This window comes from Tupaia chinensis, unplaced genomic scaffold (genome assembly GCF_000334495.1).
Source record: "Tupaia chinensis unplaced genomic scaffold, TupChi_1.0 Scaffold000661_1, whole genome shotgun sequence".
Lineage (NCBI taxonomy): Eukaryota > Metazoa > Chordata > Mammalia > Scandentia > Tupaiidae > Tupaia > Tupaia belangeri.
Genome location: NW_006160183.1, coordinates 3,766,720 through 3,792,678, shown reverse-complemented (window position 1 = coordinate 3,792,678; position 25,959 = coordinate 3,766,720). Strand labels below are relative to the sequence as shown.

General features: G+C 38.6%; 1 protein-coding gene across 3 annotated transcripts in view; it reads left to right on the top strand.

The window, feature by feature from the left end:
- The window catches only part of PLEKHH2 (pleckstrin homology, MyTH4 and FERM domain containing H2), a 101,761-nt gene that overhangs the window by 4,254 nt on the left and 71,548 nt on the right, over positions 1-25,959 (top strand). For all 3 annotated transcript variants that reach the window (XR_003551295.1, XM_006159910.3, XM_006159908.3), the window contains exons 2-6: positions 2,974-3,103; positions 18,058-18,120; positions 20,893-21,042; positions 23,199-23,282; positions 24,418-24,499. Coding sequence is in view for 2 of the 3 variants with exons in the window: in XM_006159910.3 (XP_006159972.1) it covers positions 2,981-3,103; positions 18,058-18,120; positions 20,893-21,042; positions 23,199-23,282; positions 24,418-24,499 (502 nt within the window). In the remaining variant the exon portion in view is untranslated. The remainder of the gene's footprint in view (positions 1-2,973; positions 3,104-18,057; positions 18,121-20,892; positions 21,043-23,198; positions 23,283-24,417; positions 24,500-25,959) is intronic.

Here is a 25,959-nt window from a genome sequence, read left to right as displayed (position 1 = left end):
TTGCGGAAAAATATGTGCTCTTCATTATTTTTAAAACTGTAGACATTTTGCATGGGAACATGAACAACTTATTTTAAATGTAGAGCAAAAAACGAACCAACATTAGATAGACTCTTCTTTTGCTTAAGGTAGAAGAATAGCCCCACATTTCTGTAAAATAACATGAATGGTTCAAGACTTCCAGAAAGGCACCTGTTTCAGGACTGCTTCTCATTTTAAAATATTTCATCCATATTTTCTTTCCCTGTCCATGCTAAAGCTAATAAAGAGAGAAATGAAGTAACAGTAGAATGGAGAAATTGTTTGTAATTGACAAAATGCATTAGTTACTCCTAAATCATTGCTATGAAATGCTGTGAAGCATTTATAGTAAATGATAATATGGGTAATGTACAAAGTCATTAACAAGGCTAATATCCTTAGAGAAAAAACTCAGAAAACAATGGGAGGTAAGGATTCTATAAAAATAAAAATAATAAAAGAGAATGGTTTCCAGCTTTGCAATGATGTTTTCCTGAAATTATTACTAGAATTTAGGGGCATCTGGGGACTTTGAGATGGTTAGCATGCTCATAATAGCATTTGTAGCTTTGTAGAACTTTCTGATTATATTTATTTCTAAATTATTGCATGATGACTTCAGTATTAATGTGAAAACTAATTTAAACACAAAACAATATTTATGCTAGAAAAATAATCTTTCAGTGGATTTTTAGCATCACAAAGTTTAAAAAATTGGTACAGGTTTAGGGAGGGGTTATATTACACTAAAAACTATGAAAATAAACTTGGTTATGTATTTATAAAACAGAAGAATAGAATAGCACACTTAAACAGCAGTACCATCCAGAGTTCTGAGATTTTTGCTACAATATGTTCTCTGTGGCTGGGATTTGGCTCCAGGAGATCCATTCCTAATGCAAATTTTATCAGTTCATAGTGAGGGCGATGCAGAAATTCATTATTTGTCTATTTATTATAAGAACCTGATAAAATGTTGACAGACATTTAAAATTACTTTTATGAGTATCAAAGCCAGAAACAATCATGCTTCCAAAGTCAAGTAACACTTTAGAATTTCAAAATCAGTCTCCCTTGCTGCTTCTCCCTTCCAGCATTTCTCCCTGGGATTGATCTTCTCTGAAAGGAAAGTGAGTATCTTGGAAAACATTGTCTGCAGACTTATTTAATGGAGATGTTTCCAAATTTCATATTTATAGGCTTTCTCTTCTTACACCAAGTGAAACTTACGCAAATTTGTCAAGATCCTAATAACTTATCCAGTTAAATATGCCAAAGGGATGGGAACCAGCAGTTAGCGCAATGGCTATGTTGCTGGACTCCCATGTAGTCGACTGCGGTTTGCGTCCCGGACCTGGTGGCCTTAAAACTCACAACGGGTGCGTGTGCGTGCGTGCCCAAGATCCCATGAGGAGAAGGGAGAAGGGACTGCGGCGTGACCACCCCCTTTGGAGGGTGATTTCTCGCTTTCTGTCTCTATGTCTCTCTCTGTCTGACTGGCGAGCGCACGCGCCCTATAGCGAAAACCTCTCAAAAAGAAAAAAAATGCCAAAGGGCTTCTGGCTTGAGAGATTTGGCCTAGACCCGGACAAATGTGGAATGTCACAATAGTTGAACTATTACACAAATCTAAACTTTAACTGTAGCACTGGTATGAAGTTTCTTTACATTATTATTATTTTTTAATTGCTAGAGGGCTCATGGACTTGCCAGAGAGAGACAGAGACAATACCTCCAATGGGGTGTGGTCACCCATTTCTCCACCTTGTCAGGATTTGGAGCACACGCGTACCCATGCCCAGTATGCTTTTCAAGCCGCTGGAGCTGGGATTCAAACTGCAGCTGGCCATGTGGGATTCAGCTCTCTTAGTCACTAGGCTACAGGGTCAATTGAGAGTATATGGAAGAGAGAGAGTACGCACGCACTGGGAGGGGACAGGAAAGGTGAGGAGGAGGAAGGGAGAGAGATGAGCACTCTCCACAAAGACTAGTCACACTGCATCCTCCTCCTCTAACCTGTTAGATCTTGGGCACTCTGTATGTGCCCAGAGTGTTTCAAGCTAACTGGGCTGGAAATTTGAACCGTGGTTTCAACGTGGGATCTTACTTTTCTTTGAGCAGCTCTGTGCCATAGAGCTAGTCTCCTTTAGATTATTTTGTCATATTATGAACTGACTCAAATTGTGATAGTTCTGTCAATTTAAGAGTGTGGTAAAATTTCGAACTGATAAATTTAAAACTCTTATGTATTGGGAGCCAGCCCATGGTCGGTGGTTAAGGGAGCTGGATCCCACATGACTGACCATACAGTTCAAGTCCCAGAGCTGGTGACTTGAGAAACATACTGGGTGCGTGTGTACGTGTGCTCAAAATCCCCAGCGGAGAACAAGGTGGAGAAGGGATTGGGGCATGACCACACGTGATGGGGGTGCTTTCTCCTCCCTCTCCCCTTAGGCAAATGCATGTGCCCTCCAGCAAAATTAAAAAAAAAAAAAAAAAAGAGAGAGAAAAACCCCAGTAGGTAGCAAAGCCGGGCCTCCAACTCTGACTTCCTGTAAAAATGTGGTTATTAAAAAATCTTATTCATGATAAAGTATATGTGATAGAGTATGTGAGTGGTGTAGTAGAGAGGAACACCCCCATGGAGCCTGATCACACTGTGATCTTCCTCCTGCTCTCCAGCCTGTCAGAGCTTGCTTGAAACTAGTACATATGTGTGACACGTTTCAGACTCACCAGACCAGGGATTTAAACTGTGTTCACATGCAAGATCCTGCTTCTCTTGATCAGTGCATTATCAGCACACCACAGAGCCAGACCTGTAATTTATCTTAAAATTTATAATTTATATCTGGGTATCAGTATATGGTGACTAAAATGTATCCATTGAGTTATGCGATGAATTGTCCTAAATGTTAATGTGTTGTGCCATTTGAATGCTTTCTTTTTTAGAATAAACATGGCCGAAGTTTCTGAGCCAGAAGGACCAGTAGACTGGAAAGAACGATATGTAGCTCTGGAGTCGCAGCTCATGAAATTTAGAGTTCAAGCAAGCAAGATAAGAGAGCTCTTAGCAGAGAAGGTGAGCCTTTCTCCCTAACCTTTGTTATTCAGTGTCAGCTACTGGGGCCTGTTTCACTTGTATTAAACAATCTCAGTACTTTTAGGGGTGAGCATCTTAAAGATAATGAGTATAATTTAACTTTTTGTCAAGTGTTTCAAGTTATATTTAGCATATTCTTTCAATGTTAGGGTGGATTAGACATTAAGACAAAACACATTTATTTGCAAATGTTAGTGAAATATGTGAGAATTGTGTGTTTGATGTTTATGAAGTTTATTCATTCCAGAGAGAAAAGCTATAATTTGTTTGATTTTACTGAAGGAGTGGGACAGCATTTGATTTACTAAATGTTTAGGAAAATCGCATTAAAGTGATTATAGAAGAAAATTCCCTATTGATAGTTAATTGTGTTTACACTGTATTTGAAAGTGTGCACCTACTTAAGAATTTGCATTGACTAACTGTATATCACCAAATTATCATCTGGGCTAGGTTTGAGATTTTTATAATTATATGCTTCTCTTAATAATTCTAGTCATGTAATTAGAATTTCATTTATGTCACAGGATATTTTTGTGCAAATTTGTATTTAAAACTAGTAGATTTGTTCATGTGTTTAAGTATTCATTCACTCAGCTAATATTCATTGAAGGCTAATGATGTGCCAGAAATGGTCCTTAATACTACAGTTACATCTGTAAACAAGAAATCTGTGTTTCTGTTTCCAGGGAACGTGGATTCTAGAACTGTACTACCCAGTGTACTAGCCACTAGTCACATGTAGCTACTGAATATTTCAAATGGGGCTAGTTCACACTGAGAAATATTGCCAATATAAAATACAAACTGGATTTCAAAGAATTAATATAAAAGAATATAAAGTATCTTAGCAATAATTTTTATATTGATTATGTGTTGATAGTATTTTGGATTTTGGATTAAATGGACAACATTAAAATTAATTTCAAGTTTTAAAAAGTGTATTCATTTATTTTTTCCATAGAGAGAGAGGCAAAGAGTGAGATGAGAAAGATACTCCCAGCAGTGTCCTTATGCTGTGATCCCCAGACTCAGCCAGCTGGGATCATGGGCACAGGGAGACCACAGATGTGGACCTGGGACCATGCCATGTGGCCCCAGCGTCGCTAAGCGCCATGCCACTGTTGTGCCACTGCAGCTGGCCTCTTTACAATTTAAATGTGAATACTAGAAAATTTTAAATTATAAATGTGGCTCATATTTCATTTTTTTTTTGGACAGTGTTGTCTAGATCAATGGATAAATGATATTTATCATCACTCAGAATTGATCAGAAGAATTTACCTGTGGTGGGACCAGCAGTTAGCGTAATGACTATGTCGCTGGACTACAACATAGTTGACCGTGGTTCATGTTCTGGACCCGGTGGCTTAAAACTCATGCTGGGCACGTGTGCGTGTGTGCCCAAGATCTCAAGAGGAGAATGGAAGAGAAGGGATTGCAGCGTGGCCATCCCCCCTGGGAGGGTGATTTCTTGCTTTCTGTCTCTCTCTGTCTGTCTGGTGAGCCTACGTGCCCTATAGCAAAAACCCCTCCAAAAAAAAAAGAATTTACCTGTGGTTACTTAAAACCGTAGTGTGCATAATCCTTTTGGTACGGAGACAGACACTTGTATCACATTTCCAAAATAAGTCTTGTGTCTTCCTTCTATTGCATGCCAAAAATCTTCTAGCACAGGAAGAAAATAAAATCCAGGGAAACATCATTCAGTTTAAGCCTTTGTATATATCATCTCAAGTTTTTGTGCTTTAACATTTTTTAAGTGAAACGACTAAAGTTATCCTATTTACTTTGGGTCAAAGAGGACTCAGTAATAAACTTTGTGGAATAAATCCTCAATAACAGTATGCTATATTTATTGATAATAGAATAAAAATTATCCCTTGAAGAACATTTGAATATATCCAAGCTGGAGAAACTCAACCTTAATTTAAAATGAGTTACTTGTCCTTTGTTTTTTGTTCTTCTCTCTTTCTTTTTTTTTGGAGAAGTTTTTGCACAGGACATGTGCACTCGCCAGAAAGTCAGAGAGAGACAGAGAGACAGAATGCGAGAAATCATCCCTCAGGGGGGAATGGCCACTCCACAATCCCTTCTCCTCCATTCTCCTCGGGATCTTAGGCACGCACGCACACACGGCCAGTGTGAGTTTAAGCCACCGGGTCAAGGAATCAAACCACAGGCGACTACATGGAAGTTCAGTGACATCCATTACACTAACTGCTGTTCTTATCTTTATACAAGTCATTTCCATTGTTGTATGATTTATCTGGTATTTTCCATACCCCTACCCACTTTCTCAAGGTCCACCATTCTATCCTTATTACTAAATTTTACGAACACCTCTTAGTTGTTGCCTTAGCCTCTTAGTTGACACTGTTGACCAGTCTCCATCTCAGAAATTTCTTGCGAGGACCAGCAGATGGTGTAATGGTTTCATCGTTGGACTCCCACGTAGTCCGCAGTTTGAATCCTGGACCCGACGGCCTGGTGCGTGTGTGCGTGTGCAATATCTCTAGAGGAGAATGGAGAAGGGATTGTGGCATGGCCAACCTCCGCCCCCTTCAGGTGATTTCTCGCTTTCTGTTTCTCTGTCTTTCTGGAGAGCACACGCAGCCTATAGCAAAAACCACTCTTCCAAAAAAATTTTTTTCTTGGGTTTTAGCTTTCTATACTCTCTCGATTTTCTTATAGACTGACTAAATAGAAGTTGGGTTTATTGAGGTTCCAGTTCGTTGAATTCTAAATTTTATGGCAACATTGTTTTGTAGTTTAAAAACATGCTGCTGCAATTTTTAAAAAATGAGTGTCCATTTTTTAAAAAAAGAGTTATTTTATTTAACCTACTTCCTTCCTTTATTTTATTTCTTTTTCTTTCTTTTCTTTCTATTTGACCAAGAGAGGGACAGAGTGAGAGAGAGAGGGACAGTGAGAAAGCAAGCAGCCAGATCCAGGATTTAAACTGTGGTCGGCCATGAGGGAGTCCAGTGCCTTTAACTACCATGCCACCTGCTGACCTTGTGAGTGTCCATTTTTTAAAAAAAGAGTTATTTTATTTAACCTACTTCCTTCCTTTATTTTATTTCTTTTTCTTTCTTTTCTTTCTATTTGACCAAGAGAGGGACAGAGTGAGAGAGAGAGGGACAGTGAGAAAGCAAGCAGCCAGATCCAGGATTTAAACTGTGGTCGGCCATGAGGGAGTCCAGTGCCTTTAACTACCATGCCACCTGCTGACCTTGTGAGTGTCCATTTTTAAAAACTATACCTTCTTTTTATGAAAGAAAGATAGAGAGAGGGGCTGGCAGGTGGTGTGGTAGTTAAGTGGTTTGACTCCTACATAATCGACTGTAGTTCTAGTTTTGGACTTGGCAACTTGCTTTCTCACTTTCTGTCTATCTTTCTCTGGTAAAATTAAAATAATAAATAAATAAATAATAAAAGTTAAATAAATAATTCTTTAAAAAAAAAAGACAGAGAGAGAAAAAGAAAAAGAGAGAGACAGAGACAGTGATGTCCAATAGGGTCTCACCATGCTACAACCCACTCCTCCCATCCTCTGCTTCTTGTCACCACCTAGCCAGCCAGGATCACAGGCATGCCACTGCGTCTGGGCAGTGCCCATTTTTCAAATTTAAATGTATTGTTTTCCCTATAATTGTAAATATAATAGCTTTTGGACTTTTTTTTTTTGGTATGCTGTTGGATTTAACATTTCCTTTGTCAGAGAGTATTGAGAGAAATATTATTTCAAAATTGTTTGAGTTGTGGTTTCTTTTTTTTAACTTTTGGTCTGTATTTGGTATCTGTGACTTAAATCCTTTGACAGATCAAAGAGAAGGAATTATTCAGATGTGTTTAACATATTGGAAAGTGGAAAACTATGCCAAGTTACTCATGATTTCCTGGTAATTTATTCAATACCAAAGTGGAAATAAAGATTTTTACAACATTTTCTGTTATATTCCATGATAAAATATTTTCTCAAGTTTAAAAATTATTTTTGGTACTCACCCATGTTTTAATGAAAATATGTAATATTTATTATGTGTTAAGCTTGTTATAGATACCATTTATTTAATCCTTATAACAACCTGCAAAGTAATAAATTTATTATTCCCATTTAAAAGATTTGGAAATTAATGCTTATGCCAGGAAATCTTCTAAGCACTTTGTATGTGTTAACTTTTTAATCCTTACAACAATTTTGTGGGGTATACACTAATATTATTTGTATTTACATAGGAGGAAACATAGGCACAGAAAAGTTATTTAATTGGATGAGTTTGCACCAAAAAGTAAACAGTGGAGCCAAATTTTGAACCTAGGCACTCTGCCTTTGAAGCCTGAATACTTAGCCATCATCTTAAGTGACCTCTCTGTTTTTTTTTTAACTTTATTTATTATTATTATTATTTTCCAGTTTGATCAGAGAGAGACATAGAAAGAGCGAGAAAGAAAGTGAGAAAGTGAGCCACCAGGTCCGGGACTCGAATCGCAGTTGACCACATAGGCGTCCGGGGCCTCTAACCACCACGCCACCTGCCATCCCCCAGTTTTTTTTTTTTTTTTTTAAAGAATTATTTTTTTACTTATCATAGGCAAACAGAGAGAGAGAGAGAGAGAGAGAGGGAAAGTGAGAAAGTAAGCTGCAAGTGCCGGGACTCAAACCATAGTTGGCCATATGGGAATTTAACGCCTTAACCACCATACCACCTGCCGGCTCCTCTAATCTAGTTTTAATAACCCCTTCCTTACTTTCTCTGACATATCTACCCACTCATCTATTCTCTTTTTTCAGTCATGCAACATATAAACGTATTCTGCTTGGGAGTAGATATCTGTGTGTGTTAATGTATGTATATTTATAAGGAGTCTTCAAATAGTTTGTAGAAAATGCATATTATGAAAAAACTGCATGGATTTCAATTTTTTTGCACTAGAATAAACTTATTTTTTTAATTCCTGCTTTTTTTTTTTTTTTTTAATGGAGAGAGAGATTTTTGCTGTAGGATACGTGCACCCTACCAAGAAAGACAGAGAGAAAGCGAGAAATCACACAAACCCCTACTCCCTCCCACCCCCAAGGGATGGCCATACCACAGTCCCTTCTCCTCCATCCTCCTTTTCAGATTTTGGGCATGCACATACACATGCCTGGTTTGAATTTTAAGCTCCTGGGTCCAGGACTCAAACCACAGTTGACTATGTGGGAGTCCAACTACATAATCATCATGCCATCTGCTCGTCCCATTTAATTCCATTTTTTTCTTTAAAGATTTTTTTTAAAACTTTATTTATTTATTTAGTTAGTTATTTTTAATTTGACCAAAGAAGAACAGAGAGAGAGAGAGAGAGAGAGAGAGAGAGAAAGGAAGTGAGAAAGCAAGTCACCAGGTTCGGGACTCAAACCACGGTCAGTCATATGAGAGTCTAGCACCCTTAACCCCCATGCCACCTGCCAGCCCCTAATTTCATTTTTTTGATGAACTTTTTGTAGTACTTGTGTCTGTAGTAATAACAATGTGCAGAACATTACATATTTTTCAAAACCCACCTATTGTATTGCTTCTGAGTTCCAGGAGTCAAATGCTGCATTCCACAGGCTTGTCTGGTCCCATCTACGACCTTTGGTTTTGGTGAGGACCACTCTGCCTCAGGGCTTCTCCCTTAGTTCTCCATACTTACCCCCTAAATGGAGGCAGGCCCAAGACTGAAGATTCTTGATAGAATACTAATATGATTCTTTAACTCTTTGCCAGGAATTCTGGCCAACTTCTCTTTCTTACAATAGTTCTGGTTCATAGTTCTGTTTTAATAGCTCTGGTTATAGGCAGCTAAATCTAGGTGCCAACTATAGTTCTTAAGCTAGTTTCAACTAACCCCACAGTAACCCTATGAGTTATCCCAACTCTAAAGATTTTATTCCCAATCTAAAGATTTTTTTTTTCTCAAACTACAAGCCCAATTTTATTTATACTCCTCAAAGCACATGATTTGGGGTGAAAGGACAGGGCTCCAGAGAACAATGGCCATACTAGACAGTATCAGGTACAGAATGGGGAAGGGCTGCCAAGATGGATGGGCACCCTCTCTGAGTGTGCTCCGTGGGCTCCCAAGTCTCCCTGGCAGAGGAAGGAGTGCAGTTTCCTTCAGAATTTGGACTTGGATACAGCAACTCCGATGAGTCCTGCCAGTCCTGCCACACCCTGGGCCCTGCTTCCCACAATGACCATGCCCAACACGTCCTTCTTTCTTCTTGGCCTTGTCAGTGAGCCTTTCCAGCCCCTTTGCCAAGTTTTTCTGGGGCTCTGTCTGCAGCAGTCTTCACACCTACTTGAGGGGAGGCCTTTTCATATTCCTTAAGCCAGTAGGTCCCACCAGACATAATCCTTTTGCTGTTCTTGGCTCCCATTGGGCAGCTTCACCTCCAGGGATATGAATGTCATTGTATTTGCTCTGCACCAGACACCAGATGCTCAGAGAAAAATCTCTTCAGACTTCAGCTGGCCATCCACAGATACCAGCTGGTTCCCTGCAGCCTCTACGGTCTCCCCTCCACAATCTTCACACCACACACACTAGCGTGCTTCAGCCTCCCTGGCCCAGTGGCAGGGGCAGAGAGCCATTTCTGGCATTGGGAAGAAATGCGCATCCTACCCCCCCTCCCTCATCTAAAGATAGTAACATTAGGGGCTGGTTGGTGGCTCAGCAATGAAACATGATTCTCTGCAGGGCTGACTCATGGGAAGGTTCTGGGTTTCCACCAGACATTCCCTCTGTTGAGAGAACATATGTGTACCCATGATCTGGGGTGGGGGGTGGGCTGAAGTTGGGAGCGGATTGTAGAGTCAAGACTCTATTGGGAGTACTCTAATTCTCTCTTTCTCTGTCTCTCTTGCTCTTCAAAGAAATCAATAAATAATCCTTTAAAAAAGATACTAACATAGAAATTGTGAGTAATTGCGTTACATGTTCCATGTCACATAGATAGCAAATGCCAGAGCTCCATTAAACCTTAGATCTTTCAGGTTTACCATGATCCAGCTCTTACACATAGAAGGCGCTCATTATTATGTTCCTGTAATTTTCTTTGAAAAATTGTTTTATTTATGTATTTTTAAATAAATGGCACATGGTCATGTTGAAATCCTTTCTCTTTCATTTCTCTTTCCATCAGGATTTTGGGCATAAATGCACATGCAGTCAGTGTGTTTTTCAAGCCAGGGTCAGGCTTTAACTGCAGACAGCCGTGTGGGATCTGGCTCCCTATGCACAGCATGTAACCACTTGTGCTACAAGGCTAGCCCTGCAGTCTGTATCTTTCTGAATAGAAATATTGGTTCAATGGATAAGGAGGTGACTTAAATGTAACTATAGATTGATAGGGGGCATATTTCTGATTTTTTTTTTGTAAAAAAATGTGTAAGATGATCTCAGGTTTTTCTAATTAGAGATGGATTGCAATTATATATACCTTATATTTTTTGGAGATGGAGTAGAAGAATACAGGGGATTTTTTAGAAAAACATTTTTCACCTTTTTTTTTTTTTTTTAAATCACCATTTCCAAGTAACTTAGAATACTGAAGCTTGTGAAGAAAAAGGCCTTATTGAAGTTTTGGGCAAGTGCTACTGTAAGTGGGAGAGGTCTTCAGAGGAATGTAAGGAATGGTGTTGGAAATATCCCTAGTATGCCAAATATAAACTCTTCAGGGAAGCTGAGATTTAAGTAGTTTTCCTACTTTACAGTATTAATAGTTAGTTTTCTGAGTCAAGGAGGGAACATTTCTTTTAAAGTTGAAGTGAAATGTTATTTCCTATGAGCTAGATTTTCAGTGAGAAGGAAAGGGAGAAAAACATGACGAACGTTGCCGTTGGGCATCTGCATGGCCTGCATGAACTCCTGGTGCTGTTACCTGAGTTAGCACTGTGGTCTGGGATTTCGTGCCTCTTGGCTTTCCTTTCATGAGTGTGATCCCTTAAGGCAGTCCAGGATCTACTCAGAGGGGTAAGGAGTCCCTGTATAGCATAGCATATGCTTTCACATAGCCATTTAGTACACAGGAGTTAGCCTGTTTATATATTTATTTTATTATCCCCCTTCCCCCTGCTCTGTGACAAGGTGTACATGCTTGCTGAAGAGAGACATAGGGCCGTGGTGAGAAAGCACCCCCATGAGAGATGGTCACACTGCAATCTCTTTTCCTCCATATCTCCTATGGGGATTTGGGGCATGTACACGCATGTGCCCGGTGTGTTTTTCAAGCCACCAAGTCTGGAACTCTAACCACTTAGTCAGCCATGTGGGATCTATCCGTCTCAACCAGCATGCCACCAGCTGGCTTGATTTAACCTATTTAAATTATCACCCCCTCAGTCACTCCGGGCTTGCCTAATATTTCACAATGCTTAGTGAGACCTCCACATAAAGTAATGATGAAACTTTACAGGTTAATTCAAGTGTCACTTGTTGGGTTATTGGCTGTAGTATTTTTTGTTTGTTTGTTTTAGTTTGCTGTAGTGCTCAGTAGAGAGAAACAGGGAGAGAGAAAGTGAGAGAGCATCCCCCGAGGGAGAATGACCACACTGCAGTCCCTTTTCCTCCACTCTCCTCTCAGGGATTTGAGGGGGCACACACATAGACCTGGTGTGTTTTTCAAGCTGTCAGGTCTGGGACTCAAACCGTGCAGTCATGTAGATTCAGCTGCCTTAACCAATACACCACCTGGATGGCCTAATAATATTAGTTAATTATTATTAACTAATAATAAATTAATTAAAATGAATTTATTTCTTCTCAAGGGAGATAGAGAGACACCTCTAACAGTGTCTTCATGCTGTGATCTACTTCCAGACTCAGCTGGCACAGGTCGTGGGCACATGTGTCCACGCCTGCTATGCTCATTGTGGTCCTAGAACGCAAACCCAGGACCTTCGCCATGCAGATGGTTTCTACTGTGCCACCTCCTGGCCACTCTGAAGCTATTATTTATTACAGAAAAATTTAAAAATATGTTTCATGTTTGAATCTTGCATGGAACTTGTGGGGACAAATCAGGAAGATAGACACTTGGTGGGGAATTCTTGTTCACAATGTACATTTCCTCTCCTCTGATAGGTTTAGAAGCTCTAGATTGAATTTTTATTCATTTAAATGTAACCACTAGAAACTCTTTTTTTTTTTTTTTTGAGAGGTTTTCGCTATAGGGTGCGTGCACTCGCTAGACAGACAGAGAGAGACATAGAGACAGAAAGCGAGAAATCACCCCTCAGGGGGGATGGTCACGCCACAATCCCTTCTCCTCCATTCTCCTCTTGGGATCTTGGGCACGCATGCACACGCGCCCGGCGTGAGTTCTAAGCCAGCAGGTCCAGGACGTGCACCGCGGTAGACTACATGGGAATCCAGCGACATAGCCATTACACTAACTGCTGGTTCCCACCACTAGAAACTCTTAACTACTTAACTTAAACTCTTAATTTTTTTTTTCTTTTTAGATTTTTGCCATAGGCCGTGTATGCTTGCCAGACAGCCAGACAGAAGAGCATGTGCGCTCACCAGAGAGAAACAGATACCACCTCTCCCACCCCCGCCCCCCAGGGGATGGCCATGCTGCAATCCCTTCTGCTCCCTTCCCCTCTCAGAATTTTGGGCATGCATGCACACATACCCAGTGTTATTTTCAAGCCTCCGGGTCCAAGACTCCAACTGTGATTGCACACATGGTAATATAGCAACTTAACCACTATACCACCTGCTGGCTTCACTCTTAACTTTCTTTTTTGTCTTTTTTTTTTTTTTTTAAGAAAATGCAGCATAAGTAATTTATAATATAATAACTGAATTTGAAACTGGAATGTGGCAAAGGAACATTAGCGAGGTGGCAATAATCAACAAAAATGAACTCTGTGTAGGATGTCATCATGTGGGGAGTTTGGTAGAGAAAGAATAGGAAGCCAGTAGCAGTAGAGAGCAGAGCATCCAAAACAAGAATACTGAAACTGTTATGGTAGTCGGGATTGATTTTTCTTTCGACAATCCTTTTTTAGAAACTGAGCTTTTTTTATGGGTCACCTGAAAAGTCATGACTTATTTTTCTATGCAAAAATGCATCATGACTTTTCCAATACTTTCGGTTTAAACTTTCAATCAAGCTCTTGAAACTTAGATAATTACATAGTTTTGATGGCTACTAGATGATGCTAAATGTTGTGTAAATCCACTAGACACCATAGAATGGAAAAATGTCAGGCCATCAGAAAGACTTCAGTTATCCCATCATGTCCTAGAGCGAGAACTAGTGGTTTTTCCAACATTACCACAAAACTACCTACTTTGAAAGCCTGGTGTGGGGAAGGGTTGTAGTAGGCTTTGGTGGAATCACATTTTGGGTAGGATGATTAATACAACTGAAGGAGCTCTTTCATCTTAGAGAATAATCTAGCCCTCAACAACTCCTTGGTCTGCCATGGCTTTGCAACAGCAGCAGACCTTGAACTCATAAAATTAGGTACATTTTAGTAAAAAAAAATAAAAAGAAATATATACAAAATGTCTTTTTTCTAAAGATACAGATTCTTTGTACAAAAAAGTCTTTTTTCCAAAGTAGTTGTGTAGTTAATATTCATCATATATAATCTGGAATGTGCCCTAATCATTTAAGTTGATAATTTGTTTACCTTGAAAGAAAGCAAATCTGTGTAATACATTTATTTTGGGTATATTTATACAGTTTATGGACTGGAAAGTTGGGAAAAAGCTCTGTACTTTTCATGATTACACTTCTTCAAGCTGAGACACTGGATTTCTTCTTAGCACGTCAAGGACCGAGACCTAAAGGAAGATAATAGACACTGCATGTCAAAATGAGAGTGGCTGGGGGCAAGCAGGTGACATGATGGTTAAAGAAATTCAATTCCCACATGACAACGGTTTAAGTCCCAGACCTGGTGGCTTGCTTTCATACTTTCTCTCTCTCTCTCTGGTGAGAGCACATGCCCTATAGCAAATTAAAATAATGATAATAAATAAAATTAAATAAATAACTTTTTTTAAAAATGAGAGTTGGCATGTTGGCTGTGTTACTGGACTTCTATGTGGTCAACTGCAGTTTGAGTCCCGGACCCCGTGGCTTAAATTCACACCAGGCACGTGTGCATGCATGCATAAAATCCCGAGAGGAGAATGGAGGAGAAGAGATTGTGGTGTGGCCATCCCTCATCCCTCGTGGGGGGTGACTTCTTGCTTTCTGTCTCTTTGTCTTTCTGGTGAGCGCACACGCCCTATAGCAAAAACCTCTCCAAAAAAAAGAAAAAAGAAAAAAATGAGAGTGGCTTTCAGTAGACTGATGGCCAGATAAGATGATCAATGTTATCATATTCAGAGGGTTACCTTACAGGCCTATATTCAATAGGGTAATCTTGGGTCTTGGTTATCTATTGCTGCTAAAAAAACTACCTCAAAGCTTAATAGCTTTATAAATCTACACATTTCACAATGTATATGTATTTTAAAAATCATGTTGTACATGATTAATATATACAATTTTGTCAATTAAAAAACTTAGTGGCTTTAATCCAACAATAATTTTCACGATTCTGTCGGCATTTCTTTATTTGGCATTGAATAGGGTCACTCTTGCAACTGTATTCAGCTAACAAATCAGCTGGAATCTGATTTGGATTCTGGAATTTGGTCTCTTCAGGGTTGCTGGGACAGCTGGGTATGGGATGTCCACGACAATTTCACTCACATATCTGACACTTTAGCTGGGAGTGGTGAAATAGCTAGAGACTGTCCAGGTCTCCCTGCATCTTTCCATTTGGTCTCTCCAGCAAGACAGCCAAATCAGAGCTGATTCAGAGCTGGAAGCTGCAGATCTTTTCTGGCCATGCCTCAGAAGATATATAGCATTCTAATAGTCAGTTACAGGGCAGCCCAGAGTTAAGGGGGAGAGAAATATTGTTTAAATCTTGGTGGGGGTGGTCACATGGTAAAAGAGCACATGGGACAGGTGTTACTGATTTCCTTCTGGATGTCTAGCATAAACTCTTTTCTGCAGAGAAATTGAATGTCTTTTCATCTTTAAATTTTCCCATGTACCATGCAAGACTGCTGTATCTCAGAAGGGTGGACTCACCTCTGGGAAGACTGGTTTTTTTTTTGTTGTTGTTCGTTTTTTTTTTGTTTGTTTGTTTGTTTGTTTTTTAAGAGAGAGATTTTTGTTACAGGGCACGTGCACTCGCCAGAGACAAAAAGCAAGAAATCATACTACCCTCCAGGGTGGGGGAGGGATGGCCATGCCACAATCCCTTCTCCTCCATTCTTCTCTTGGGATTTTGGTCATGCATGTACACGAGCCCAGCATGTTTTAAGCCACCAGGTCTGGGATGCAAACCACAGTCGACTACATGGAAGTCCAGCAACGTAACCATTGCGCCATCTTCTGTCCCTTGTTTTATTAATATGCTTAAAACACATATGTTTACAAAAGAGGGGGAGAAAGAGAGAAAAAGTGAGACAGCAACCCCCCCTCCCCAGGGGATGGCCATGCTGCAATCCCTTCTCCTCTACTTTCTGTGCACTTTTTTGGGCACACATGCACATGTACCCAGGGTGTTTTTCAAGCCCCTGGGTCTAGGACTTGAACTGTCAGCCATATGAGATCCAGCTCCCCTTAACCACCACACCATCAGCTAGCCCAAAACCATCTTTAAATGTATTCCCAGGAGCCAGCCAATGGCATGGTGGTTAAGGTGCTGGACACTCAAATGGGCAGCCACAGTTTGAGTCCCGGACCTGGTGTCTTCAAAATCACGCTGAGGGTCAGTGCATGTATGCCCCAAATCCTGAGAGAATGGAGGGGAAGGGATTGAGGCAAGGCCAACCATCCCCCACCCCTGGAGGAGATTTCTCACTTTCCTTCTTATTGTTTCTCATCTGACAAACACATGCACCCTATGGCAAAAACAAAACAAAACAAAACAAAACCAAAAAATAAAACCTTTTATAAAAGGTATTCCCAGGAGGCCATCAGTTGGCGTAGTGGTTAAGGTGTTGGACTCCCATATGGCTCACCACAGTTTGAGTTTTGGACTTGGTGACTTAAAACTCATGCCAGGCACGTGTGCATGCATGCCCAAAATATTGAAAGAAGAGAGGAGGAGGGATTGTGGCATGACCATTCCCTACAAGGGGTGATTTCTCCCTTTCTGTCTCTTTGTCTCTCTCTCTCTCTCTGGTGCACACGTGCACTCTATAGCAAAAACCTAAAAAAAAGAAAAATAAAGAAAGAAAAGAAAATGTATCTGCATTTTCAGTATCTGCAGCATGGATAAATACTGGGCATACTGATATGGGGCGTGGCAGATATCAACTTATATTACCTAAGAGTATTAAAATTTGAAGGGTAGACACTAAACTCTACTTTCCTTCCTTCCATGTCTACCCCTAAAATTTTAATATCATATACATATTATAAATTGTCCTTACAAAGCATATAGTAATTCAGGATCATTTTTCTTTTACCTGAATAAAGACAATGACCATCACATTTTTTAACTGCCCATTCAAATTTTCCTTTCTACTTTTGTCGTAAGTTTCACTGAACCTTTTAAAAGAAAATATCCAGGCTTACAAAAAATTTTTCCACACAGTACAAGGAGTGTATTTTTATCTTCTACCATCATTGCTTCTCCGTTACTTACTCACTTCTTTTCTTCTGCCACTTTTCGTTACTTGAAGTCCCTCTGTATATTTAACCGATCATTTGCTTCTTGCAAACCTGAGACCTTCCCATGTGGCTTCAAATGCCAGTCATTTCACTACCACTGTCTCCATGACTGGCCAACTTATGAAACAATTTGTTTGTTTTTTTCAAAATAATTATTTTGTTAAACTTTATCTATATATTTATTTTAATTTTGACCAGAGAGGGACAGAGTGAGAGTGAGACTGAGAGAGAGAGAGAAAGATAAAGTGAGAAAGCAAGCTGCCAGGTCTGGGGCTCAAACCGTGGTCAGCTGTGTGGGAGTCCAGTGCCCTTAACCACTATGCCTCCTGCCAGCTCCCAATACAACTTAATTTGTACTATCCACATTTCAAATGCCTTTGGATACCGCAGTTCTATTCTTCTCCAGTCCTCAGTCATTTTCTAAACCATTTGTAGGCAAGTGTGTCCTTGAAATGATGTCTGAATGCCTTGAGAGAGACAGCGAGAAATCACCTCTCAGAGGGGAATGACCACGCCACAATCCCTTCTCCTCCATTCTCCTCTGGGATCTTGGGCACACATGCACATGTGCCTAGTGTGAGTGTGAGTTTGAAGCCTCTGGGTCTATGACTGGAATCGCAATCGACTATGTGGGGTCCAGCAATGTAACCGTTATGCCATCCGCTGGTCCCTGACCAATAATTTCTAATTCACAGTTCAGTGAAGGAAATTCTACTAATGAATATTTCTATAGTATATATTAGTACATTGTATTAAAAGTATCAAAACCTTTGACATGTTGTTTGAAAAATTTTTAAATATGCAAAGAGTTTTTAATGTGCTAATTATGTGTGATTTGTATCCAGGGAACTACTTTAAATATTATTTTTTGGAGAGGTTTTTGCTATAGGGCGCATGCACTCACCAGAAAGACAGAGACAGAGAGACAGAAAGTGAGAAATCACCCCCCAGGGGGGATGGCCATGCCACAATCCCTTCTCCTCCACTCTCCTCTCAGGATCTTGGGCACACACGCACACGCGCCTGATGTGAGTTTAAGCCACCGGGTCCAGGACTCGGACCGTGGTCGACTACATGGGAGTCCAGCAACATAGCCATTACGCCAACTGCTGGTCCTGACATTGTGAGATTTTTAAAGTCTTTTTTCCAAATGGGAAATACAAACTTTTATATTCTAAAAATAGTTTTCTTCATCTTACAGATGCAGCAGCTTGAGAGACAAGTTATTGATGCTGAACGCCAAGCAGAAAAAGCTTTTCAACAGGTAGAATACGATTATACTTAAAATTGTTTTTCTGCCTCTACCCATATAAAGAGTGCTTTGCCTAAAACAGGAGGCTAGTCGTTAGCCCTTCTCCACATCTTATTATCATTTTGACTGTTCATGAGCTTGATTCATAGGGAAAATGTAAAACCTAACTCGTGTTTTGCTCACTAACACATTTTCTAGAGAAAAAAAGACTTCCATAGGAAGTTTCTTTTCTTTTACATAATAGATTTTTTTTAATTTTTAAACACTGCATTGTACATCTTTCATATAAAAGATCAGATTCTAGCCTCTTTGTTTTTTAAAAATAATTATATTGGCTAATACCCTCTTTACCATTTTTTACACAACCCAATGTTCTTAAAGTCTTCAACTTCATCCCATAGCTTCTACAGAATCCATAGGAAGTTTTATCATCTGAGAAAAATCAAGTATGACTTTTATGGTAACTGTAACCATAATAAGTTTTATACATAAATAACGTTCACAGCAGCTTATTTGTAGTAGTAAAAAATTGATATAAATGCCATATTACAGAGGAATGAATAAGTGAACTATATCAACTCCATGAAATATTAAATAGCCATTAAAATAATTATTTACCAAGGCTATATGTCAACATGTAAAAATTCTTAGAGTTGTATTAGGAAAAATATACCAAAAATTTTATACTTTATATGTTAACAGTTATGGGTAAGATAAGTCAAACATTAAGAGTTATAAAAGAGGGTGTGGGAGGGGAGGAATCAATGGGAAAAAAAGGCAAAACACTTAATGGACACAAAATGGAAAATGATAATGTGTATGGTAATGTGTTTGACTGGACTGATATGCAGTATATTCTGCTGGGAAAGTACATTTTGTATGCTGTAAAGATGTATAATAATTAAACATTAAAAAAATAAAATAAAATGAAAAGGTTGGGAAAAAATACACCAACATTTTATTTTGCTCGAATTGTAGAATTATGAATGATTTTGTAGAAATCTTCTTTACTTTCTAGTTTTCTTGTTCTAGTTTTACTACTTTTTCTTTAAATGATATTTTGATAGGTCACTTAATCCTTTTGAGGCCTTGCCAGCAGTAAAATGGGTGGTTTAGATAGATGCAAAGTTTATCATTTGCCTTGAAGTTTATCTAATGATCCTAAATCCATAGCTTATCATTTTATGAAAATATTTTTGTTACGTTTGGTTGAATCAAGAATTTCAGAAGGTGCTTGAATACAAAATCATTTCTTATGAAAAGTGCGTATTAAATTTCTTACACTTCCTCTAAGTTTGTCATGTTTCCTCCCTTCAACCCAAGTACTATGCTCTGGGTCTGGCCCCAGAAAAGAGGCTTATTTAGCTTTTATTTCTGGTGGTCGGAATGTCCAAGAGCATGGTACCATCGTCTGCTCACACTGGTGAGGGCCATCTTACCGTGTATAACAGGGCAGATGGGCAAGAGAGGGCCATTTTTTTTTTTTTTTAAATAATGCACTCTCACTATAATCCATTAACCAACCCATTATTGCATGAAGGGGTTAATTCATAAGGGCAGATCCCTCTAATCACCTCTTACTCAGCCCTACTTCCTAATACTATTATGGTAGGGATTAAGTTTCAACATGAATTTAGGAGGAAATAAATATTCACGCCCTGCTAAAATTTCATATGCCCTAATGTGTTTCACAGAAGGTCCAAAAACAGCCCATCTAGTTTAGGGATTAAAACCGAGGCACATGCCACCAGTTGCATGGTAAAGCAGCTGGATCCCACGGGACTGACAGTGTGCTCGAGTCCTGGACAGCAGCTTGGAAAGCACCCTGGCCGTGTGTGTATTCATGCCCCAAATCATGAAAGGAGGGAGAAATGGAGAAGGGATTGCAGTGTGACCATCCCCCATAGGGAGGATGCTTTCTCACTTTTTCTCCCTCTGTTCTCTCTCTGTCTCTCTTCAAAGAGCACATGCACCTCTAGCAAAAAAAAAGAAAAATAAATATCTTTTTAGCTTAGTCTTGTTTTTCCCCATTACTCTTATCACCTGTGTAACGTACTGTATCATTTTCACGTATCGATTATGTTTGTGGTCTCTCTTACCCACTAGAGTGTAATTCCTATGCAGGCAGAGATTTGGAGGTTTGTTTTATTGGTATTCACTGGTGCCTTCCCTTTGCCTGGAATAGGCCTGGTACTTAGCAGGTATTCAGTGAATATATTTGTTAAGTGAATGAATCAATGAGGCCTCACGGAATGCCCTCTCCTTCCTAGATCTAGATTCTCATTCTTTTTTTTTCTATGATTTTTGTCATTAGCGGTTTTAAGATTCTTCTGTTTCCCTTTTCCTTTTTTTCTTTGTATGCATTTCCTTTTCACCTAAGTTTAATTTTTTCCTTAAAAATATGCTATTGTGCCAGGTTATCCAGTCTGAGTCTTCTCTCACCACTCACCGTCTTTGTTTAAAATATGAAAAAATGAGGGCTGGAAACTTGATGTTTCTATACTAGAATAAACACTTTACATATTAATGTTAATTTAGTAAATATATTACTCAATATAGTAGCAGTATTTTGAAATCTCCTATGTACCCTTATATACCTCAGAGGTAATACCACTTAGCAAAATAGTCTTTGGACATTATAATTATTAAATACATTAATAATTTCTGTTTAACATTTTCCTTGTAGGATGGCCCTTTTTAGGAATCTATATAATGTTAAAGTAGTTTACTACTATGAAAAATTAAGAACATGCACAATATTTATATTTTGTTCTCTGAATTTAGGTGCAAGTTATGGAAGAGAAATTAAAAGCAGCTAATATTCAAACCAGTGAATCAGAGACAAGGTTATATAAAAAGTGCCAAGATCTGGAATCCCTAATACAGGAAAAAGATGACATCATTCAAAACTTGGAACTACAGCTTGAAGAGCAGGTTAGGGAGAATTTGATCTCAAAGAACTCTACCTGTTTACCCACTATGCAATAATCATGAAGATTAAAAGGCCAGCACTTGTAAATTTGGGGGATTAATTTTACTAATTTGGTCAACCCTTAGGATTGTATCATATTTATTGGTGAAAAAGGCAGTAAAATGGCATCCTCCTTACATCCAGATTATTCCAAGGCAACATCTGACACTTTTTGGATGTGAAATGCTTCTTGACATTCGGACTTGCAAGTTTAAGTGGCATCTCTAAGTTGGAAACAGTTGTCATCACCAGGCATTTATATCTATAAAATTTTGCAATCAACCTTTGCTTTAGATTTTTAGGATGTTGGAAATGTTTATAAAACATTATTTTTGGGATCTGGGGCTAGGCTGGTGGTTTTGGTGACTGAATCCCACCTGGCTGACTGTATGGTTTGAGTCCTGGACCCAGTGGCTTGCAGAGGCATGACTATCCCCGTGGATGGTGCTTTTGTATAATACTTTCTCTCTCTCTCTCTCTCTCTCTGTCTTTCTCCAGGGTACACAAGAACCTTCTAGCCAATTAAAACAAAACAAAATGAAACATTGTAGTTTAAATATTTACAAGGGGACTTTATATAGTTTGTGGAAAATTGAATCAAAACATGAGTTTTTGGATGCAAAATATTTGAAATCCACGTATAATTTTTTAATATGCATTTTTCATGAACTCTTGGAAGACCTCTTCTATAAGTGATACTAATCCTGCTTAAAAATGTGTACACTGTTTTTTGTTTTTGTTTTGTTTTATTTTGTTTTTGGAGAGATTTTCACTATAGGGTGCGTGCGCTCGCCAGATAGACAGAGAGAGACATAGAGACAGAAAGCGAGAAATCACCCCCCAGGGAGGATGGTCACGCCACAATCCCTTCTCCTCCATTCTCCTCTTGGGATCTTGGGCATGCGTGAGTTTTAAGGCACCGGGTCTGGGACACAAACCTCAGTCGACTATGTGGGAGTCCAGCGACATAGCCGTTACGCTAACTGCTGGTTCCCAAAATGTGTACATTGTTTTAAAACCACTTTTCTGAGATCATGTATAGTCTTTGACTTATTTTAAAATTTTACTAAGAAAAAAAATGAGGACTTTTTTAAGCAATCATTTAACATCATTTAAATATGAACTCTATTTTTGTTGAATACTTGAAAATGTTTGTTTTATTTTTCGTCCTTCTGGGGATTAATTTTTCTTCAAGGTCAGTGGTTTTCAGCTTCCCACCACCCTGCAGCCCACACTCATTGTAACTTAAATGATAGTCACATCCTGGGTAGTTTTGTGATCATAACCACACTTTAAGGTTAGCTAGAGTTTCTCAATTTTTTCCCCCTGGATCTTTTGAGAGGAAAAGAAGCCACGCCTCTGAGTACTCAGATTTCTTTTCTCCTTTCCCTAACCTGGTTGCCCCTGTTCTACTGTTCTTAACACTTAGAACCTTTCCAGAAATGTTTTTTTTGTTACTAAAGTCAATGAATTGACTTCAGTGTATGATCTGTCAGAGGAAGAGAATAATGTCATTAAAACTACCAATATGGGGCCAGCAGGTGGTGTGGTGATTAAGGCACTGGACTCCCACATGGCCGACTGCTATTTGAGTCTCGGACGTGTTGGCTTGAAAATAACACCGGGGACATGTGCATCTATGCCCAAAACCCTGAGAGGAGAATGGAACGGAAGGGATTGTAGTGTGGCCATCCCCTCTGGGGGAGAATTTCTCACTTTCCCTCTTGTCTCTCTTTTTCTCTGGCAAGTGCACACGCCCAATAGCAAAAATCTAAAAAAGAAACAAAACTAGCAATTTGAAAAAACTTCAAAAAGTTTGAGGAAAAGGAGAATTCAATTATACATTTATTTTGCTACAAAAATTTTTTAAATCTATGCACAATTTTTTCATTATATAGGATTTTTCATGAACCTTTATATTTGAATATGCCTTTATGGTTTATTACTGCATCTACTAGGTAATCTTCCTTTTCCTTATATTTATTTGGTAATCTATTTGAAGGCAGATGTATTCATTTGGAAAAAAGTTTTAAATGAGTTTGCCTGTATATTTATACTTTAATAATTTCAGACCACTGAGTTTGTATTTGAGCTAAATGAACTGCTCATGTTATTTCAGAAACAAATAAGAATACAAGAAGCTAAAATAATAGAAGAAAAAGCAGCTAAGATCAAAGAATGGGTAACAGTGAAATTAAATGAGGTATTTATTGCTATATTTTCTTCCTTTTCTCTCCTTTTAAATAGATAAGTCATCAGAATATATGATAATTTTGAGTGAAATAAAAAACTCTGATTGGTTGGTGATGCTGCCGTCTTTTGGTAAACTTGAAATAAGTAGTTTACATTTTAACATCTAGTGTGTTTCTAACGTTTAATATATTGATATACTCATGATCAGTGTAGATAAATACATTCTTTTTTTTTTTTTTTCCGATTTTTGCCATAGGATGGATGCATTTGCCAGAGAGAGAGAGACAGAAAGACAAGAGGGAAGTGAGAAATCACCTCCCTCGCCCTGGGGGATGGCCATGATGCAATCCCTTCTCCATTTTCCTCTTGGAATTTTGGGCATGCATGCACATGAACTGGTGTGATTTTTAAGCCACTGGACCCAGGACTCAAACTGTGGTCAGCCATATGGGAGTCCAGCACTTTAACCACTATGCCACCTGCTGGTCCTGATAGCCACATTCTAATTAGTTAATTTTTTGTAGTAATTAGTAAATTTTAAATAATTATAGAACATATATATATAGCTCATAAGGTTAATGATTTCAGTATTTGAGAATCATACATTATTTAGTTTATATGTCAGATTAATATTGAAATAGTTTGATTTTAAATAGCTTTATAGGGCCAGCTGGTGGATAGGCAGCTGGATCCCACATGGTCAACTGTATAGTTTGTCCTGGACCTGGCAGCTGAGAAACATGCTGGGTATGTGCACATACGTGCCCAGAATCCTAAGAGGAGAATGAAAGACAAGGAATTGCAGCATGGCCATCACCCCAGAGGGTGCTTTCTCCCTTTCTTTCTCTCTCTGTTTCTGTCTGTCTCTAGTGAGCACACATGCCCTACAGAAAAATTTTTAAAAATTATAAAATAATTTTACAGTGGAAAAGGCATAGGAGTTAAAACCTTTAAAACTCTTAATTCTGGAAAAAATAAATATACATCTATAATGATCTAGGTTGATAGCCCATAATGACAAATTATTTGCTTATCAGTTTCTTTGTATTTTGCTTACATATATTAACATTTTCTAAGCATATAATTTATTAGTACACTTTAGAAATGCTATATCTATATAAAAGAATACTATTATGTTCTTTTAGCTGGAATTGGAGAATCAGAATCTTCGTTTGATCAACCAAAACCAAACTGAAGAGATAAGAACAATACAGTCAAAACTACAAGGTACAAATACTTTAACCAAGACAGCTTTGCTGAATTTATTTGACCAAATAGGATTTTACATCTTTTTTTAAAGAATTACTTTATTTAATTTTATTCATTATTATTATTTTGACTTGGTCAGAGAGAGACAGAGGGAAAATGAGAAAGCAAGCTACCAGGTCTGGGACTCAAACTACAGTTGGCCATTGTGGGAGTTTAGCCCCTTAGCCACCATGCCACCTGCTGGCTTCAGATTTTACCCCCCACCTTTCCCCCCCCCACATTTAAAAACCTGAATATATTGAATGAATAAGTTTCATGAATTTTAAAAAAAATTTATTCATTGTCATTATTTTATTTATTTATTTATGTTTTGAAGTTGACCAGAGAGAGAAGGAAAGTGAGAAAACAAGCCGCCAAGTGCAGGAATCAAACCATGGTCAGCCATGTGGCTGCCCTAATCACCACATCACCTGTCAGCCCCTCATGAACTGTTTGAAGTTTCCTTGTAGATAGATAGATAGCCTTGTAGATAGATAGATAGATAGATAGATAGATAGATAGATAGATAGATAGATAGAAAGAATATAGTACTTTCAAATCTGCATATGTATATTCATTATAATATCATTGTGAATTAGTTCTGTGAGAGATAATCAACATGAAAATATTAAAAGGTACATCTAAAGGAACTAATGCATAGAAAGATTTTTGTTATATTCTACTCAGTTATCAGTTGTTATTTGACTTAATTAACCCTTTATGCCCTCCTAGAGTTAAGAATTTAATTTTCTTGGAAACTTTTCTTATTGAGGTCTCCATGCACTTGATCTTGTAAGCAGCTATGTTATGCATAAAAATTGTAAAGATGAACTAAACCCATGGTGGTCCGGTCACTTCACTAGCTGTCTAAAGTCCCCATCACACCCTTTTTTCTCTGAAGAAATGATTGACTCTCTCACCATAGGCCTGTCCCCTCTATCTGCTTTCTTCCCTTCATAAATAAGTGAAGTCATTACAGTCATCATGAAAACTAAGATAAGTAAAAGTCATTACAGTCATCATATCATATTTGCCTCAGTGATAATCTAACTTTCCTTTTATTGTCTGGGCAACCAGAATCTCACTCCCTTTTTTCTTCAGTTCATGGAATTACTGCGCAAATGTTACCAGTTCTTACCTGGTATTGACCAATATTTGACTTTGCAAGAAACTGTTACTCTCTAGTTATAATCTGTTATTTTGTGTGCATTTTTTGTTGAGGACTAAATGCTCTTAAAGGGAGTAAATATTTTTCTCTCTTCAGCTAAAAAATAATATTTATTTATTTATTTATTTATTTATTTTTTTGGATTAGTTTTTCGCTATAGGGCACATGCGCTCGCCAGACAGACAGAAAGTGAGAAATCACCCCCCGGGGCGATGGCTACACCATAATCCCTTCTCCTCCATTCTCCTCTCGGGATCATGGGCACGCACGC